The sequence below is a fragment of the Triticum urartu genome, chromosome 3, assembly GCF_003073215.2.
Source record: "Triticum urartu cultivar G1812 chromosome 3, Tu2.1, whole genome shotgun sequence".
Lineage (NCBI taxonomy): Eukaryota > Viridiplantae > Streptophyta > Magnoliopsida > Poales > Poaceae > Triticum > Triticum urartu.
In genome coordinates this window covers 160646726-160666559 of record NC_053024.1, presented here as the reverse complement: position 1 = coordinate 160666559, position 19834 = coordinate 160646726, and the positions used below count along the sequence as shown (strand labels likewise).

The 19834-nt window shown below is 45.4% G+C and overlaps 2 protein-coding genes and 2 long non-coding RNA genes across 6 annotated transcripts; 1 reads left to right on the top strand and 3 right to left on the bottom strand.

Moving 5' to 3' along the window:
* Nucleotides 1-3125: 3125 nt before the first annotated feature.
* Nucleotides 3126-5917, bottom strand: LOC125543410. Its single transcript, XR_007298426.1, has 2 exons — nucleotides 4053-5917; nucleotides 3126-3834 (listed from the first exon to the last, which is right to left on the bottom strand). It is a non-coding gene; the product is annotated as an uncharacterized LOC125543410 (long non-coding RNA).
* Nucleotides 3247-8248, top strand: LOC125543408. The gene is made up of 3 exons (XR_007298425.1): nucleotides 3247-3805; nucleotides 7044-7194; nucleotides 7901-8248. It is a non-coding gene; the product is annotated as an uncharacterized LOC125543408 (long non-coding RNA).
* On the bottom strand, nucleotides 7734-9475 carry LOC125543407. Of its 3 annotated transcripts, none has more exons than XR_007298424.1 (5): nucleotides 9040-9475; nucleotides 8679-8791; nucleotides 8299-8369; nucleotides 8122-8212; nucleotides 7734-8022 (listed from the first exon to the last, which is right to left on the bottom strand). XR_007298424.1 is itself a non-coding variant. In XM_048706738.1 (5 exons), exons 1-5 carry the CDS (start codon nucleotides 9084-9086, stop codon nucleotides 8001-8003), a joined length of 396 nt encoding a protein of 131 aa, XP_048562695.1. In that variant the 5' UTR covers nucleotides 9087-9475; the 3' UTR covers nucleotides 7734-8000. The 3 variants fall into 3 exon arrangements, 2 of the variants coding, with proteins under 2 accessions (XP_048562695.1, XP_048562694.1); XM_048706738.1 differs by having other exon boundaries at nucleotides 8299-8421; XM_048706737.1 differs by having other exon boundaries at nucleotides 8299-8421; nucleotides 8679-9461.
* A 4886-nt stretch (nucleotides 9476-14361) lies between these two features.
* On the bottom strand, nucleotides 14362-17109 carry LOC125543406. Its single transcript, XM_048706736.1, has 2 exons — nucleotides 15898-17109; nucleotides 14362-14796 (listed from the first exon to the last, which is right to left on the bottom strand). Exons 1-2 carry the CDS (start codon nucleotides 16997-16999, stop codon nucleotides 14657-14659), a joined length of 1242 nt encoding a protein of 413 aa, XP_048562693.1. The 5' UTR covers nucleotides 17000-17109; the 3' UTR covers nucleotides 14362-14656.
* Nucleotides 17110-19834: the final 2725 nt, after the last annotated feature.

Sequence of the window (19834 nt, the reverse complement as noted above, 5' to 3'; positions counted from 1 at the left end):
ATATGTTTCTTCAACAGACGGTAAATTAAGATCATGTATTTCTTCAATAGGAGGTAAATTCTTAACATCTTCAGCTTTAATACATTTTTCTTTCATAGATTTCTTTGCCTCTTGCATATCTTCCGGACTGAGAAATAGAACACCTCTCTTCTTCGGAGTTGGTTTAGGAATAGGCTCGGTAATTGGAGCAGGAGTTGGCTCAGGAGGTGCCCAATTTTTTCATTTGTCAACATATTATTCAATAGAATTTCAGCTTTATCCGGTGTTCTTTCCCTGAAAAGAGAACCAGCACAACTATCCAGGTAATCTCTGGAAGTATCAGTTAGTCCATTATAAAAGATATCAAGTATTTCATTTTTCTTAAGAGGATGATCAAGCAAAGCATTAAGTAACTTGAGAAGCCTCCCCCAAGCTTGTGGGAGACTCTCTTCTTCAATTTGCACAAAGTTGTATATTTCCTTTAAAGCAACTTGTTTCTTATGAGCGGGGAAATATTTAGCAGAGAAGTAATAAATCATATCCTGGGGACTACGCACACAACCAGGATCAAGAGAATTAAACCATATCTTAGCATCACCCTTTAATGAGAACGGAAATATTTTAAGTATATAAAAGTAGCGAGATCTCTCATCATTAGTGAATAGGGTGGCTATATCATTTAATTTAGTAAGATGTGCCATAACAGCTTCAGATTCATAACCATGAAAAGGATCAGATTCAACCAAAGTAATTATATCAGGATCAACAGAGAATTCATAATCCTTATCAGGAACACAAATTGGTGAAGTAGCAAAAGCAGGGTCAGGTTTCATTTTGTCTCTAAGAGATTCTTTACTCCATTTAATTAATAGCCTCTTGAGTTCACGACTATCTTTGCAAAGCTAAAATAGCTGCAGAAGCTTCCATATCAAAAACATAATCCTCAGGAATAACATGCCTATCTTCATCATCACTTTCATCAATATAACCAGATTCAATAATTTCTTTCTCTCTAGCCCTAGCAATTTGTTCATCAAGAAATTCACTAAGGGGCACAGTAGTATCAGGCATAGAAGTAGTTTCATCATAAGTATTGTGCATAACAGAGGTGGCATCATCAATAACATGCGACATATCAGAACGAATAGCAGAAGCAGGTTTAGGTGTCGCAAGCTTACTCATAACAGAAGGTGAATCAAGTGCAGAGCTAGATGACAGTTCCTTACCTCCCCTCGTAGTTGAGGGATAAATTGTTGTCTTAGCGTCTTTCAAGTTCTTCATAGTGTCCAGCAGATATAAATCCCAAGTGACTCAAAGAATAGAGCTATGCTCCCCGACAACGGCGCCAGAAATTAGTCTTGATAACCCACAAGTATAGGGGACCGCAACAGCTTTCGAGGGTAGAGTATTCAACCCAAATTTATTTATTCGACACAAGGGGAGCCAAAGAATATTCTCAAGTATTGGCAACTGAGTTGTTAATTCAGCCACACCTGGATAACTTAATATCTGCAGCAAAGTGTTTAGTAGCAAAGTAATATGATAGTGGTGGTAACGGTAACAAACGGAAGCAAAAGTAATATTTTTGGTGTTTTGTAGTGATTGTAACAATATCAACGGGAAAGTAAATAAGCGTAAACCAGTATATGGAAAGCTCGTAGGCATTGGATCGGTGATGGATAATTATGCCGGATGCAGTTCATCATGTAACAGTCATAACATAGGGTGACACAGAACTAGCTCCAATTCATCAATGTAATGTAGGCATGTATTCCGAATATAGTCATACGTGCTTATGAAAAAGAACTTGCATGACATCTTTTGTCCTACCCTCCCATGGCAGCGGGGTCCTAATGGAAACTAAGGGATATTAAGGCCTCCTTTTAATAGAGAACCTGAACAAAGCATTAGCACATAGTGAATACATGAACTCCTCAAACTATGGTCATCACCGGGAGTGGTCCCGATTATTGTCAATTCAGGGTTGCCGGATCATAACACATAGTAGGTGACTATAGACTTGCCAGATAGGATCAAGAACACACATATATTCGTGAAAACATAATAGGTTTAGATCTGAAATCATGGTACTCAGGCCCTAGTGACAAGCATTAAGCATAGCAAAGACATAGCAACATCAATCTCAGAACATAATGGATACTAGGGATCAAACCCTAACAAAACTAACTCGGTTACATGATAGATCTCATCCAACCCATCACCGTCCAACAAGCCTACGATGAAATTACTCACGCACGGCGGTGAGCATCATGAAATTGGTGATGGAGGATGGTTGATGATGACGACGGCGACGAATCCCCCTCTCCGGAGCCCTGAACGGACTCCAAATCAGCCCTCCCGAGAGGTTTTAGGGCTTGGCGGCGGCTCCGTATCGTAAAACGCGATGATTTCTTCTCCTTTATATTTTTTTCTCCGAAAGCAAATATATAGAGTTGGAGTTGGCGTCGGAGGAGCTCCAGGGGGCCCACGTGGTAGGGGGGCCCGCCCTAGGGGGGGCGCCCCCCACCCTCGTGGACAGGGTGTGGCCCCCCTGGTCTTCATCTTTGGCAAGGATTTTTTATCATTTTTAACTTGACGTTCCGTGGAGTTTCAGGTCATTCCGAGAATTTTTGTTTTCTGCACATAAAACAACATCATGGCAATTCTGCTGAAAACAACGTCAATCCGGGTTAGTTCCATTCAAATCATGCAAGTTAGAGTCCAAAATAAGGGTAAAAGTGTTTGGAAAAGTAAATACAACGGAGACGTATCAAGGATGTGGATGTGGGGGAAGCTGGGGACGCGAATTTGCAAGCAGAACAACAGGTGATCCTCGATTCCCTCCGGTCGGAATCGGAGGCGGAGGCCGAACACTGTCATCGGCGGGAGGCGGAGATAGAGCACGCTGCAGGAGTCGACGAGATTCTCGCTTATATTTATGATGGTGATGATGATGATGATGATGATGATGATGATGATGATGATGATGATGAGGAGGAGGAGGAGGAGGAGGAGGAGAGCCGGAGCCCTCCTACACGCCCATCTACCCGGCGCTGACGTCGTGGACATCTCCGAGGACAAAGCGTAGTAACTAGCGTGTCGCAATACGTTGATTTATTTTACATGGTTTGAAATAAATCCAGGGATGAAATATAAGAGACTCGGATGCATAACACCAAGCACGAGGCGTTTGAGGGTTCCTATTTTCCAAGTCTACGTGGTGACTAATCGCAAAACAGATGCCTCTTTGCCAGAGAAATATATGGTCTTTTCTGTGAATAACAGAAAGATTATAGACCGAAATGTAAATATTCCACCGATTACCCAATCCCCACTTCCTCCAAGCCGCATGGCCTATCGCCGGAGAAATCCGTGCCGCACAGTCAACGCCGCACCGTCACCGTCGACGGGCGGCCAACAGCCAGCCCGACCATGCCGGCGGGTCATGCAACCGCACGTTGCCAATGCCGCGCCGCCGCATAGCCACGCGCTACACCGCCGCACCGCGCCGGGCAGAACCTCCGCTGCGCCATGGGCCGCCATGCGACCGGGAGAGCCACGCCAGGAGGTTTGGCTTCCGCCTCGCCTTGCGCGTGGACCGGGCTGCGCACTGATCACAAGGCCTCGGCCGTGCGCCTGTTGCCTTTGCCGCCACGCGTGGACGCGGTCGCTGCCGCCACGCTCCGGTGGCCGACCATGCCGCCGTGCAGCCGTGCTGCGCTGTTGTTGTGGCGTGTGAGGGCGCTCCCGTGCGTTCAGAGAGGCCACCGCTTGGAGCCGCCTCCCCGAGAAGTCGCCGAAGACGACCGTGGCTCTGTGCCTGAAGGTAACCGTCGGGGGGCACACTTCACTTGTCTGTTCTTTGTCGAAGAAATTTCTTCTTGGATTAGCAATCTTGAGTGCAAAAACGTACAGTGAAGAAAACAAATCAATCGTTAGATCGTTAATTTCCCTTCTGTACGCTGTTTTGCCGTGAACGGAGTGGTGGCCGATTGCATCGCGTGGCTTGGTTCAAGGCTCTGTAGCAGTCCTCAACTAATCATCACATCTAATTAATTCTTAACAAAACTTACATATGGCTTGTCTGCCTGTCGCAGCTTTGTTTCTCCCTTGAGCAGGCTGTTTCTGGGAGAGCCACGCCGTGGATGTCATCAGGCCGTACAATGAAACGTCCACCTGTATCTGAAATTGATCAGAGCTGGATGTGGGGGACGATTCATATACGGCCACGATGACATCCACGGTGTGAAGCTCCCGATCAAGGCATAGTGGTGAGAGGTGGAGACTTTGTCTCCCTCATGTTTCTCTCGGTTAGTTAACCATGATGACATCCACGCTGTGAAGCTGTTTTTCTAGTGTATTTCAGTACTGATGAGCTTGTTACAATCCGTGGTGAGCTGCTCCTTATATAGCAGTTCTGAACCGACCTAAGCAAAAATACCAGCTAGCTCTGAGTAAGCATTTGCGTCATATACTAGCTTCACTAGTAAGCTATGTATGTTTCTATGGAAAGTAGTTTTGGTGGACGAGCACCTGATGCCCTGGGATCGTCTATCTCGCTGTATAGATAGGGGAGTTCGTTGTATTTCATCCACGGAAAGCGACGTCTGGGCAACCGTAGTAGATGCATACAAGGTGTTTTTGGTGCCGGACTGCCGGTCATGTGCAGGCTATGCACTACCGTTGGGAGTACCAGAAACTTAGTACAGGTGGTCAGGTGGAATACAAACGCACACAGTGCAATTAATACAGAAACAGCCCTTGTGGCACTTTCAAATATTGAATAGTCGATTCACAATGCAATTAACTATAGTTGATTATGATTGCAATTAATACAGACACACAAATATATGATTAGGGAAAAAGTATGAGAAAACACGGAAATCCAATTTGGCTTCTTCCAGAAGCACATGCTCCTGAGCGCCAAAAATGCATTTTCAAATGTAAGAAAAAATCAAAATAAAATTAGATGTGTTCGTGGTCACATCCAAGTGCTACCTGCAAATTTTAGGTGAAAAGCTATATTATTTTGACCTGTCCAAAAAAACAAAGTCAAACACTAAATGTTACCTTCAAATGTTACATTTAATTCTGTTTTTTTCACTGATGAAGCACTGCTATTCCTTTTCGCATGAAAATTGTCAAGAACGCTTGTTACACTAACATGAACATTTATATAAAAAATGTTTGTTTTTTATTTACTCTATGGTTCGCTATGAATTAATGTTCGCCCTCCCAAGAAAACATAACCTCGATCGCCCACAAATACTTCCATAGTTATGCTCTCACTTCACATTCAGTACAGAGTATATATACCTCTCGCCGTCACAACAATTCAGTCACTAGAGGTGGACTCATCATGGCAAAGCAGAGCAGTGCAGTACAGAGTATATATACCTCTCGCCGTCACGACAATTCAGTCACTAGAAGTGGACTCAATCATGGCAAAGCAGACCAGTGCATTACAGAATATATATACCTCTCGCAGTTCAGTCACTAGAAGTGGACTCATCATGGCAAAGCAGAGCAGTGTAGTATAGAGTATATATACCTCTCGCCGTCACGACAGTTCAGTCACTAGAAGTGGACTCATCATGGCAAAGTAGAGCAGTGCAGTACAGAGTATATATACCTCTCGCCGTCACAACAGGCCAGTCACTAGAAATGGACTCAGCATGGCAAAGCAGAGCAATGCAGTACAGAGTATATATACCTCTCGCCGTCACAACCAGATAACGGTGGCCAGGTGCACCTCCCTGACCCGGATTATATGGGTGCCATTGGAGGAGCTCGTGGTGTGTGTCATCGGGTCACAAACGATCAATCATTGCTGCTGCTGCTGCTGTTGCTGTTGCTGGTACATATAGCTAAGGTGGAACTATATTTATAGGGTCCCGGGTGAGAATCTAGACGGAAGAGGGCAAAACAGGCGAGGAGTGTATGTTATTCCGTGAGCCATCTAATAGCTTGCCTTTTACCCGATTACAAAAAGCAGTTGTTACACGATTCCAAGGGTTTTTACCTGATTCCAAGAAATAGCATTTGCCCGATTATAAGATTGATGAATTGGGTTAAAGTAGTGAGCTCTCTAACTTGCCTTTTACCCCGATTACAAGAAGCAATTGTTACACTATTCCAAGAGTTTTACCCGATTCCAAGAAATAGCATTTGCCCCATTATAAGAAGCTTGATTAATCGAAGTAGTGAGCCATGTAAGTTGCCTTTTACCCGATTACAAAAAATAATAGCTGTCACACGATTACAAGAGTTTTACCTGATTTCAAGAAATACAATTTGATCGATTATAAGAAGCTTGATGAATTGAGTAAAAGAAGTGTAAAAGCCATCACAATGTTCGAATTTTAGGGGAAAAAACCATCACAATGTTGGAATTGATCTTGTGGCTAACCTCTATACTTCTATAGGCCATATCCAACGCACGCTTAACGTGGGCTTCAAGATCAATTTCATGGTCCTTTTACCCTTTTCCGGGCCGAACGTAGGAATTTCACTTGCGTCGAATCAAAAGTAGTCGTTGGGTGCTTTTTTTTTTGCATGCATCAAACTAATTGGCGGTGTGGGCTATCCTGAGTGCTAGAATTATTGGAAGTAGTAGGCTTTAGCCATTACTAGAAGCATAGGTGCGCTTTGCCACGCCTGTTATCTCTCTGTACTGCATTACTTCGTTTCTTCTTTGATGTTTTGCAACTTGAACACGGGCCTTATGCTTTCTCTATACCACATTACTTCGTTCTTTGAAAATTTTGCAGCTTGAACCTAGGCCTTATGCTTTTCTATGGGTTGCCCCATGTGTTCAATTTTTTGGGCTGTGTGGGTATAAATTTTCTTTCTTTGTCTGCAACCAATAGCTATTGATTTCTTGCAATCAGTGATAAAAAAATCCCCGTTAAAAATTAAAATTAAAAATAGGACTATTGGTTTCACGTTTTTCATTTTCTTGTACTAAACGGACTTTTCTTTTGGTTTAATGTAACATATTTGTTTGCCATATATTTTGTGTGCCAATGCATAGACTGATTTTCTTTTGGTATATTGTCAACCAGGGTGTGTCCTTGATGGGTGAGGAGCTTATATTGAACACTTATCCAGATTTTGGTATCCAGAACATCAAACGGTGGTGCTCTCATATGATGGACTCCCGACTTCATCAAAACGTGAGTTGTTTGCTCGGTCACATGGTCTTTGAGAAGAAAGGTAATTCATTAAGTCATCTATTATAGGTCAGCGTCCACTTTTGGTTCCATTAATCACTTCCTCGATGATTTGGAGGAGAAATCACAAGCTTAGTTTATCGACTTAAACTGAGCTGACTACCGCTTGTGTCTGATGTCTGAAAACAACCCAAAAATAGATTGCAGTGCTCACTCGCCCAGACGACGCTCGCATCAAAGCCTTGGCCCTGGTGCCAGACATGAACACAAAGGCATATCGTGATTACTTCGGAGTTCAGACAGCCAGGATATAATTAGGAACTTGAAAGAGGTGAATCTATGTGCTATGGCGCTATATTGCCGGAGATCATTTTACAGGCTGCATTGCTTGTAGCCTTTTCATGGACACTGGTTGATGCTTGCGGAACCTTGTCTTCATCTTGACGGCAGCACCCATGCCAAAGCCACCTATGCCAAGCTTCACTGGAAATTGCAAATGTTCATCCTCTTTAGTACTTACTGCCATCCTCTTTAGTACTTACTGCCATACAATAATGCCACCCTCTTTAGTATTTACTGCCATACAATAATGCCACCCTCTTTATTATTTACTGCCATACAATACTGCCATCCTCTTTATTACTTACTATACTAGTAATGGTGGTACGACTCTTACTACTAAACTACAGCCTTTCAGATTGTTTAGATCACTATATTAGTAATCTAAATGATCTTATATTTCTTTACAGAGGGAGTACTAAACTACAGCCTTCCATGGTGTCTGGGCACTGTGATTCTGGGCACTGCGATCCTAGGGCGGAGCCACTGCTTGACATAATCCATCTCACGTTACGTCCAAAAATGCTGCAGTCTGCATAAATGACATGATGATGTTAGTACTAAATTTTAGAAGAACAATATGAGAGCAAATGATAAGTGATAAAAATGGTGTATGTCCAATCTGTAGTACCCGTTGAAGGTTCTAAAATCCACTGAAAAGCCTGAGGTTCGCAGAAACTCAGCGTACCATATACTGGTTTCGTATGGTACTTCAGGATCAGCTGCAGAAACACCAAAGAAAGAAACCATTCTTAGTACTGACAAGGAACTTAACATGAGTATTTAGCAAAACAGTAGCAATGCTAACCGTCTCCATGCAAGAGCAGGATTTTTAAATGAGCGGCTCTCCTGCGAGCAGTCGTCCCTGAGCTCTCCATCCTGCTCTTCCGGGCCGTGAACAAGACTTCGTGTATGAGTTTAACAAATACTACTGCGCACATGTCATGAGTAAATCACTAGTATTTATTTTCTTCCAGAATATTAAGGATTCAGACCCTGAGAAGGGAAGCCAGCTGCTAAACCCAGTGACAAAATCAAGTGTAACTGGGTATGCTAACCCATTAGAAATTCTACCCATGGCAAAGCATCGGGCAGAGTATAGTGCAACGGCAGCACCCATGTTCATTAGCATTAGTTATTATTTTTTACATAATATGATTGACGAAAAAGGAAATTCGGTAGATGTACCATCAGGTGGCTCTGACGACAAATAATCCGCGCGCTTCTTAGCCCAGTAATCCAGGCCGTGGATGTCATCATGGCCGTACAATGAGTCAATGGATTGTTCCCCACACTGAGCCCTGTTCAATTTCAGACAAAGGTAATGGTGATGTCGTCCCAGAAACAGCCTAGAAAAAACTTGGGAGAAACAAAGCTGCAACAGGCATCCGCGCTGTGTTGCCACGGGAAGAGGGGATCGATGAACATGCATGTTGTTAGGCAGCGGAACAAGATGGATCGAGGAGAGATGAAAGAAAAGCTTGAGAAAGAAGGCGTAAAGATGGAGAGATCGAAGGCAGAAATCAGGAGGGGATTCGAGATAATTTACCCCCTGCAGCTGCTGCCGCACTCGCAGCTGCCTCCGCAGCACGACATGGTGATGATCTCACTCAACGAAATACCTCGAGTTCATCTGCTCTCAGATCCGCGCTTGTTCTGCTTTGGAAGGGAAGCTTGGTGTGCCCGTGATTTATAGAGCGGGGAGAGAGGCTGGCTATCCACCGTCCACGTCTCGGGCCTACCTCGGCTGGACGCCACTGGTGAGGTGCCAGTCGATTCTATACATCCAATTAATCAGCACCGAAGTACCCAAAACATGCTAGTGCGGCAACCAATGTGGATTGTGGTTTTCCAGATCGATCAACCAATGAATGATAATGCATGTCTGGCCGAGAAATGGCTATTTCTAAAGAACCCAGGCACGGTTAAGAGCAGTAGAGCTTTCACGCAGCCTACATACATGCATATGCATGTCTTGCTCGTGCTTATCCATATGCGTTGGTTGGACCTTCCTCTCTACATTGTGTTTGTGGTGGACCAACCAAGATGCCTGCTTCCACTGAAGAAAATTATTGGAAGAATCAATAAAATTCTTGCACCGAGTCCAGACACGTGTACAATGCGTTTGGTTCGCGACTTCTACACTGTCTCCTGATTACACCGGCTCACGATTGCGTTACAGGCGTTTGTTTGGATTCGGTTAATTTCAGATACCATGTAATCGCAAATCATTCTTCACTAAACTGAAAACACCCGGTACAGCCCGGTATGGAATAATACCACCACTCTTCCGAATCGTTTTCTTCACCGCGGGGAACAGGCAGTAGCGCCGGCCGCCGGTGATCTCCCTCCACCATGAACAGCACCGCCGGCGACCCCCCTGCGCCATGAGCAGCAGCGCCGCCGTATCAATTCGCCGCCTCCTTGGGCAGCAACGCTGCCGATGTCCCTTCATCGCCACCGCCATGAGCAGCGCCGCTGATGTCCCTTCGCCGCCACCGTCGTGAGCTGCGCCGCCGATCTCCCTTCCCCGCCGTGAGCAGTAGCGCCGCTGTGAGCAGCCGGTGATCTCGTTTCTCATCGCAAGCCATCCCCGCAGCCGTCCCTCGAGCATCTTCTACAGGACCGGCCGGTGGCGGCGGTGCCACTGTTTCCTCTTCCCTTGCGTGAACCAAACACATCACGTATTCGCTTATCTTTGATCAAATACAATGTATTCTCATTACAATACTGAATACGTTACCGCTGCTCGAACCAAACGCGTCGGTAATATTCTATCCATAAATATCTTTTGGGCATCCTAGACTGTCTCCTTTGGTTTGACACAGCGGCAGCTATTTCTCCCCACAAAAGCGAAAATTCGCACGGGCACGAAGCTGTGGAAGCTCGCACCAGCCCAGCCATGCCAGCTGCCCTATTGCATCGCAATCAACAAAGTAGTTGGATCCCGTATGAGGGCACTGTGAGCTTTAAGGTTTAGTTTCTGAAACTTACTCAATTGATAAAGTAGGTCATGCACGCTACTTTTCTTAAAGCACTGTGAGCTTTAAGAAAATAGTCTAATAGTTAACACTACTTTATCAATGACTATAGATGACATAGCACCTTACTACTCCCTCCGTTCCAAATTACTCGTCGCAGAAATAGATGTATCTAGAACTAAAATACATCTAACAAGTAATTCGGAACGGAGGGAGTATTAGCCATGCTCATAAGGTGCAGTATACACTCAGCACACGTCAGCATTGGATAGAGAAGAGAAGCATTGTGGCCACTGAATTTTGCCGTGTGCATTTCGCAAGAACAACGCATTCACCTCTATCCTTACAGGCATTTCAACAACTAAACCATATGCAATTGTTGTTGAGCAATGTGGTGATTACTGATCAGAGATACACCTGGGCTTACAGTTGAAACTCAAAAAGATTTTAGTGCTATTAACATGTACAAGTTTTTATAGCAGGACAATGCTGCTTCCCTGCCTTCTTGAAAATCTGGAGATGTGTGGCAATGCCAAGATATAGAAAATTTTTTTGGCTGTTCTTGCATGACAGAATTAACACCAGATGCCTCCATAGAAAAGTTTTTTGGCTGTTCTTGATCGGTCATACCAAGTTTCAGAAGTTAAAACTTTTAAAAACCCGTCAAAATATATTCAAAATGGATCTCATTTGAAAGCACTCGTCACCAGAAACACGAATATGAAAACAGAAGTTAATTTAAACTTTTGGTTTAAAAGAGATGAAAGGCTGGAAATCAAAAGCCAAATGAAAAAGGGGGCTGCGTGCCCCCACACCTGCGTACTACAAATTCTCTCCCGAAAAAAGGTGAATGTAAAAAAGACCTTGGTCATTTCACTCCTTAAAAAAAAACAGACCCGTTTAACTCATCATCTAGTAGTCGAAAAGTCTGAGAGGAAATATAATAAGTGGTTAATAGCCTGTTTACACGACACATTTGTCCGTGTGGAGAAAAGGGACATTAAAAAAAAAGAGAAGTGGGTTCTCATGCAAAAGCCCAGCTTTACACATGCTCCTAGTCAATCGTAGTACAAATGTAGAAAAGAAAAAATATTAAGAAAAGTATTAGTCTAATAGTTAACGCTACTTTATCAATGACTATAGATGACATAGCACCTTACTATGCTCATAAGGTGCAGTTTACACCCAGCACACGTCAGCATCGGATAGAGAAGAGAAGCATTATCGCCATTGAATTTTGCTGTGTGCATTTCGCAAGAACAACGCATTCACCTCTATCCTTACAGGCATTTCAACAACTAAATCATATGCAATTGTTGTTAAGCAATGTGGTGATTACTGATCAGAGAGACACCTGGACTTACAGTTGGAACTAAAAAGATTTTACTGCTATTAACATGTACAAGTTTTTAAAGCAGGGCAATGCTGCTTCCCTGCCTTCTTGAAAATCTGGAGATGTGTCGCAATGCCAAGATATAAAATATTTTTTTGGCTGCTCTTGCATGACAGAATCAACACCAGATGCCTCCTCCATAGAAAAGGTTTTTACCTGTCTTATCAGAATTGTGCCATTTGTACTCTAAATGCTGATGAGACTGTTTTGGGACTGTCTGTTTGCTTATGTTTGTTGGGCATCCCTTGCCTACTAAAGTTTAGGGGTATCTAAGTCTTGGATGAGATTCTTTTGAACATTAATGCTCTTCCCAGGAATTTTGGTCTAACAATTATCATTATGGGATGCTGGCATATTTGGATGCAAAGGAATGGAAGGATTTTTCAGCAGATCGAACCTTCAGTGGAGTCTTGGAGACTTCTACTGAAAAAAGACCTCAATCTGCTCACTCACAAGATCAAGGCTAGATATGTAGCAAGTTTCAAGGCCTGGATTGCAGCTCACCTCAATTGATTATCTATGTTTAACTTGATGTTTCCAAAAACTGGTGTTGGGCGAACTGTCATATGCTTTGTAATATTTTGTATCTTTGCTGTTATTAGTGAAAATATTGTAGAACGATTGGTCTACGGTCTCTGCTTCAGAAGGACAACGCATGAGTGGTGCAAGCATGCCCTCACTTGCTAGGGTCGGAGATTTTGTTTAATATGAACATGATATTCTATAAACTGGATCTCTCACCTTTGAGATGGCCTTTCCGTATTACCTCTATGAACCGAATGGTAAAAACAGCAGCCAACAGTACAGACTAGGAGAAACAATCAACAATAAGTATATATATATATATGGCGTATATATATGATCCACTATTGCAGTAACAATCAGCATTTAGCAAGCGATATCGTAAACTGAGTTTTTTTGAAGTATAAATCCTAGAGAGAAATAAAGCAAAAGGTCTAAATTTGTGTGCATACATTTCAAACACCTAAATCAACCTCACAAATCCATCAAAACCAAGACAAAAATAATAATATAAGCATAGCTTGACTTAATAGCCAGAAACAACACTCATTGGGGTTAGCATTTACCACAACAGAAACAACACAATAAACTCAATGCTAAACTAGTCAAAGGAGTATACAGTACCCATAAGACATCAAATAACTAAAGTTAAACCAAACTAAACTAGTTTTTTTTGAAGCTGACCAAACTAAACTAGTCACTGTCGTCGTCCGATAGAACAATGACGACCTCCTTGCCCTTGCCCAGCGAGTGGGTAGCAGCAGCCATGGCCTTGGCCGACGACCTGAGCCAAACTATGTTGGACACGGCGCAGGCATCCCTCGCAAGAGCGCTGCCATGCATCCGCACAAGAAACCGCTCCAAATGGCCCTGCGAATCCCCATGATGTGGGAACCGGCGAGCCTTTTGAGTGAGACAGAGCCTAAACATCAATGCATACCTCTCTGGAGTCTAATGCCAGACCAGCGGAGGGAGTTGGAAGCAATGGAACAGAACACAAAGAAAAAGCTCTCAAACAAGGTAGGGAACGCTGCTGGTTTCCTAGATGGAGAAGCTTGCATTCAACAAGGCAGCACAGGAGGAACCGCTTGCGCACGGTTGTCGGTGGGACATTATCCCTGGTTATCTTCAAGATCACCTATGAAGCACCATGGCAACTCACCCAAACAAAGGCACACTGCCTGACAGAAAACAAAGGAAGCCACAACAATCCATAGGAACAACCAAAAAAGACCAACACACACAACAGGAAGAAACAGAGGCACGTGTATTAGTTATAGGTAAACAAATATAAACAAGGACAAGAACCTAATGATAAGATGGAGGTTCTCCAAGCTTTGCTCTAAGGTACTGACGAGAAAAAAAGCTAGTATATGCCTCGCTTTGATCTGGACCTGGTGGAACGCCGGGAACAAGCTAAAGGCTGAGGGGAGGAAGATCGACATTGCCACTCTGGAGTTCAGACGTCTAAAGGCTGAACGGACAAGCTGAATAGCATCCGTTTATACCAAGCCCATGAACTTGGAATGAGTAAGATCATGGTGGAAACGGATGCTATTCAGCTTGTCCAAGTTATCAACTCGCCCACCTGTGCTTTTTAGGGAGATTAAATATTCTGCTTCCTAAAACTCTAGCTCTTTCCAAAATAAACATTGCCCTCGGGCCTGTAATAATGTCGGAGACGCTCTAGCGGTATGGGTCGAAGATGGGGCATGCACCCCCAGCCCTATGGCCGGGTGTTGTCCCTACCCTTGCCCAGGTCTTTGTTGCCAGCGATCATGCTCGCCACGTTGAGTAACGGAATGAGAAGTTCCCAGTTCAAAAAGACTCATAGCTCTCTTTATTTCAACTCATAAGGAGTTGCTGCAGTTCTTCGCTCGCTTCATTTGTCAACCTCCTTTGCAGAGCAACCTGCTTCACTCACTCAATTTTCACTTCATTTTTGAGTAGTTAGTTATATTAGTCGAAGCATACAGGTCACCAATATATCATCTAATTATTTATGGATTAAACATTTGCAGCAACTTGGTTAGGTCTAATAGCCGATTCATGATGCCTTAGTGGTGATTATACACCAGAACAAAGATATCTCTGCTGATGCCCGGTCTAAAAAAGATCAACAAGTTCAGGGATACAAAAGGTGGTATCCGGTAACATGCTGGGGTTACCAGCTCTCTAGCAAAGCCTACAAGTTTTTTTTTTCTGGGAAGGTGATGCCTACAAGATATTGAAACAGAGAGACTACAAGAACAGATCTCAACAAGCTCAGGTCACTCTAGCCTACGCCGCTTGGACTCAGGCGTGTCGCCGCCACCGACTTCAACTTCAGTTTGGCAAGTTGAGACTGCAGCGGCATCAATGATTTCTTGATTTCCTCCTGCGTTTAGCTTCTCCGCAACGGCATCCGCAGCTGTAAATAGATTGACGTCGCATAAAGATAACAGGATGGATAATTAATAGTAGTACCCAGAATTGGGCGAGTTGGAACCCAGTTCCAGTTCAGCATGTCCTCTTTTGTTACACTAATGGAAGCTGAATCGAAACAAAAGTGCTGGAGCTGGCACATGCACCCAGATAATTATTACCAACAAAAAACATCCTAATACGGTAATTCCTAGTAGTTTGGTACTGCAACAAAAGAGGGGAACACTAAAATTGAAGAAGCCAAACTCTTCGTAACGGAATACAGTGACAATTTCAATTAGAAATAGTACCTCCTTAAACATGTATTAATTAAAAGTTTGCATATATATGAATATGATGAAGGGCAACAGAGTGTCTTTACAAATATAATCTGGCTTCAAGCAAGTGCATGAAAAATAGCACGTCATCCTTATACTACTACCTACTAGCACACTACAAGTAAGTGAGAACTATACTACAGATGTTTTAAAGAGCTACACACTGATGTATGGATTCCTAGAGACAAATTTTATCAGAAATGTCTGTGTATACAGTGAAGTTCAACAGATACCTACCATCTTTGGAAATAGTATTAAACTAGTCCATCTTTTCTTTTGCGGGGGAAACAAACATCTTAAATGTTAAACTGCATCTTACAACCCAGGAAACAACATGAAAACTATGGAAGGAATACCATATGACAATTTACTTCCATAGTCTTGCCTGCGTCCTGTGCATAAGGCTTTGCAAAAAAGTCATTGGCAAAATTAGTGGATACAAGTGTGCTTCTATTTAGAAGAAGAAAGCTAGAACTCACTGGAAGTGTCAGATCTAACAGCAAGCGGTGCTTTACCCTACAAAAATCCAATTTAAGCCCCTTACAGCGTCACTAAATTAAAACAAGCTAAACTAACACAGCCTGAAATTTCCAACATTAGCATCCCTTCTCTCCCACAACTTAATAAATGTTAGACTTAATTCAGTTTATGTTACACACCAAGATGACACTATACATCTCTCGCAATGTTAACACAGAAACACACCATTTCCATTCACTAAACAAGTACTAGTAACAAGAACCTACAAAGAGGGCAAACGGCATAATTACCTGAGCGGAGAGCCGGTGGCAGCCTCCAAGCGTGAACGAAACGGGTGGCGATGCTTTTGCTGGATAGCTCCTCAACCAGCTCGTAGAGCTCGCACTGCACGACCCTGCGGTCAGGCACGTCGACGCTGAACAGGTGCCTGTCCAGGAAGAAGTAGACCACGTCGGGGTCCCTGGGATGGATGAGCGCGAGCACCGGGAGCTGCCTTGTCAGACGAGTCGCCTTGAAGCTCGCATCATTAAAGATCTCCGAAAAGGTCGCTTCATACTCCAGCGTCCACTCGGTGGAGTCCGGATCGGCGAGCGTCCACACGCTGATCTGTGCAGAGCCGAAGCTGCTACGGTTCTTGTACATGTCCACGAACCGCAGCTTGCCGCGGCTGACAGCGACGCGGCGGTACTTGTCGAGCACTGCACAATCTACCCCGTACTTGAGCGCCTTGCGCGGCGGGAGTGGGACGAAGCTCAGCACAGGCGCGTCCGCGAAGGGGTCGCAGGTGATGAGGCCCCAGGAGAGGTCGACCCACCAGAGCCTCCCGGAGCGCGAGACCACGCCGTTGGGGGTCAAGGGGCGGGATGGAAGCGGGTAGGCGACGGTCTTCCTGTCCCACTGCCCGGATTGCGACGAGAAGCAGAGGAGGTCGGCCTGCTCGCCGCCGGCGATCGGCTGGAGCTCAGCGACCATGTAGCGGCCTGCGCCCTCGGGGGAGGCGATGAGGCCGAGGCGGCCCGGGTTCATGATGCGCTCGGGGTTGGGGAGCGGGAAGGCCGAGGCGGATTTGGAGTCGAGGACGAAGTAGCCCGCGACGAATGGGCGCCAGCAGACCTCCTGGCGGCCGGGGAGGTCGACGATGGCGGGGCCCGCGGCGGGGCCCTGGGAGGCGTGGAGGAGGAGGAGGCCGGAGCGGTCGACGGCGAGGACGGAGGGGAAGTTGTCGGAGGTGGTTTGGCCCGGGAAGATGCGCGGGGGGATGGTGAGGAGCGCGACGCGCGGCGGCGGCGGCAGCGCGAGGGAGAGGTCGGCGCCCGGAGGAAGATCGGCGTCGGCGGCCGACACCTTGGCCACGCGGCCCAGGATGACCCACGACGGCGACGCGGACGCCATCTCGGCTCTGAATGCGTGCCCTGGACCCGGACGTGGTGGTGCTGGCGGCGGCGGTTAGGTTTCAATCATCAAGGCTTAAAGGGTGGCGTGCTTAAGGGGGCGAGCAAAGCATGCGAGCGGAATGGCTCGTCTGGAACGCGCATCCGGGTCCGATTGGTCGCACGCTGACGCAATCAGTCGGCTTTTTTTTTGAACATACGACCGACTGACGCAATCAGTCGGCTTGATCAGGCGGAACACGGGACCTAACTTTAAGAAGGGAAAAAACATAATCAACTTTATTCCTCAAATGAAAGCCATATCGTTTTGTTAATGCAAAATACTTTATTTTTTTTATTTTTTTGATGTAATGCCATCAAGAAATGTCGTTTCCAAGAAGATTGGAAACAAAGTCAGGGATTAACTCATCCCAAAGACCAGAGGATCTTATCTAAAAGAATGCCTACCTAATATGTTTGAATGTGATCCCGGCAAGGTCCAAAGCCATCTCCTTACATTTCATAACGACCATCACATCTGGTCCCATGTATTCATCCATTAGCTTGATTGAGTCCGCCCTAAAAGAACAGTCCGACTCTATCTCCATCTTACTACACCCCAGATTTGCACACAAGAACATATGAGCGTTTGGTAGCCTGCATTAGGCCCAGCCAGGTCCACGCAGGATGAGAATGAGATGTTTTGATGCATGTGTTTACTGTTTGGTCCGCATAGCACGAACCTCAAAGCACCCCTCAGCCTGGCCCGCTAGGAACGGCCGATTCGGCCGTTTCCAACGAGCCAGGCTCGAGCGATGCAGGGAAGGTGAACGCCGCGTCGCGTAGGGGAGGGAGATGGCGGGAGCGATGGCGCATCTCCGAAAAAGCGGCGGGACGAATTCAAGTCACCGCCCGCCGATTCGGTCGCCCTATATATCGAGGGTCACCGCCGCGGCAAAACTCCCGCCACCATTTCCCCCCTCTCGAGCTTTCCCTCCGGCGCAGATCCACTTCGACGTCGAGGTAAGCGGCGCATCTACTCCGGCGACCGGTTGACTGCGCCGGGGGTCGACTCCTCCTCCTCTCCGACGTGCCAGGCACCTCCTCCGCGGTCGTTCCGATGGCCTCTGTAAGTTCAACCACCACCTCCTCTCTTCTAGTTCTAGCTAGATCTGTCCATGTGCTAAGGTTAGGCCGTCCGATCTGTTTGACTGTGATGGTGTAGTAGCTAGTTGTGACGGATTTGGAGCATGCTAGGGGTTGTTTCCATGTGGGCAAGTGTTTGTAGTTAGTGGTCATCGATGAATCGGTGGTATGCTAGTGTGCAAGTGTTGAACAAGATTATCCATGTGTCCATGATTAGTGCTCTGTTCTCCATGATTAATGCTCTATTATGCTGTGGTATGCTTGTGCATGTGTTACTACTAGTTTGATATGTCCATGATGTAATGCTAATTCGATCTGTCCAAGATGTAATGCTAGTTCGATATGTCCAAGATCTACTGCTAGTTCGATCTGTCCATGTTGTACTGCTAGTTCGATCTGTCCATGTTGTACTACTAGTTCATACTGTCAATGTGTAGTGTCTTGTGGTGTTGATGACACTTACGTTTGTAGGACATGACCACCCAAGAGTTTAGTCAGGCCATCGTGTTGTCCGAGAGCCAGTTCCCGCCCTCCTACGTTGAGGACTCCCAGCCTCCTCTGGAACAGATGCCTCTTGATTCAGAGGTTTTCGAGGTGCCGCCTATGGTTCCTCCATTTGTGCTGGCTCAGCCCAATGTTGTTGCTCATGCTGCTGCTCTTAAGGCAGCAGCAAAGGAGAAGAAGGATGGCAGGGGGAACATCATGAAATGGCAGTCGTTCCTCTTCACTTTTGTGCTTAACAAGATGTGTGTGATCATAGCTAGTGGGGTGAGGACTAACAAGGGCTTCAAGGAGGTGCACTTGAAACCTTGTTGCAAAGCAGGTGTTCGACTTCTGTGGATAGGAGGTCACCTCGACCCATGTGTAAAACCACCTGAGGAAGTGGAGAGCTCGATGGATCCAAGTGTCCAAGCTCAGAGACCTTAGCGGTGCTTCATGGGATGAGGACACCTGCTCGATCCTTCTAGAGGCAGAGCACTACCAAGGCCACGTCGCGGTTAGCTCGCAAACCATGCCATTCTAACAGACCAGCAGTTCAAGCCTATGAACTATTGCCATACTAACTAACCTGTCTGCCCTGTTTCTTCTTAGGCTCACCCCAAGGACGCTGAGTTCCTCAATACCCCTATCCAGAACTACCACTAGATGCAGCAGATCATCTCCTTCGGGCTGGCAACCAGCAAGCATGCCATGGGCTCTGGTCAGCCGCTTGGCTCGCCGATGCCGGAGTATCCAGACACCCAAGAGTCAATGAAGGAAATATGCCCTAGAGGCAATAATAAAGTTATTATTTATATTTCCTTATATCATGATAAATGTTTATTATTCATGCTAGAATTGTATTAACCGGAAACTTGATACATGTGTGGATACATAGACAAAACATTGCGTCCCTAGTAAGCCTCTACTAGACTAGCTCGTTAATCAAAGATGGTTAAGTTTCCTAACCATAGACATGTGTTGTCATTTGATGAACGGAATCACATCATTAGGAGAATGATGTGATGGACAAGACCCATCCGTTAGCTTAGCATGTTGATCGTTCAGTTTTATTGCTATTGCTTTCTTCATGTCAAATACATATTCCTTCGACTATGAGATTATGCAACTCCCGGATACCGGAGGAATACCTTGTGTGCTATCAAACGTCACAACGTAAATCGGTGATTATAAAGATGCTCTACAGGTATCTACGAAGGTGTTTGTTGGG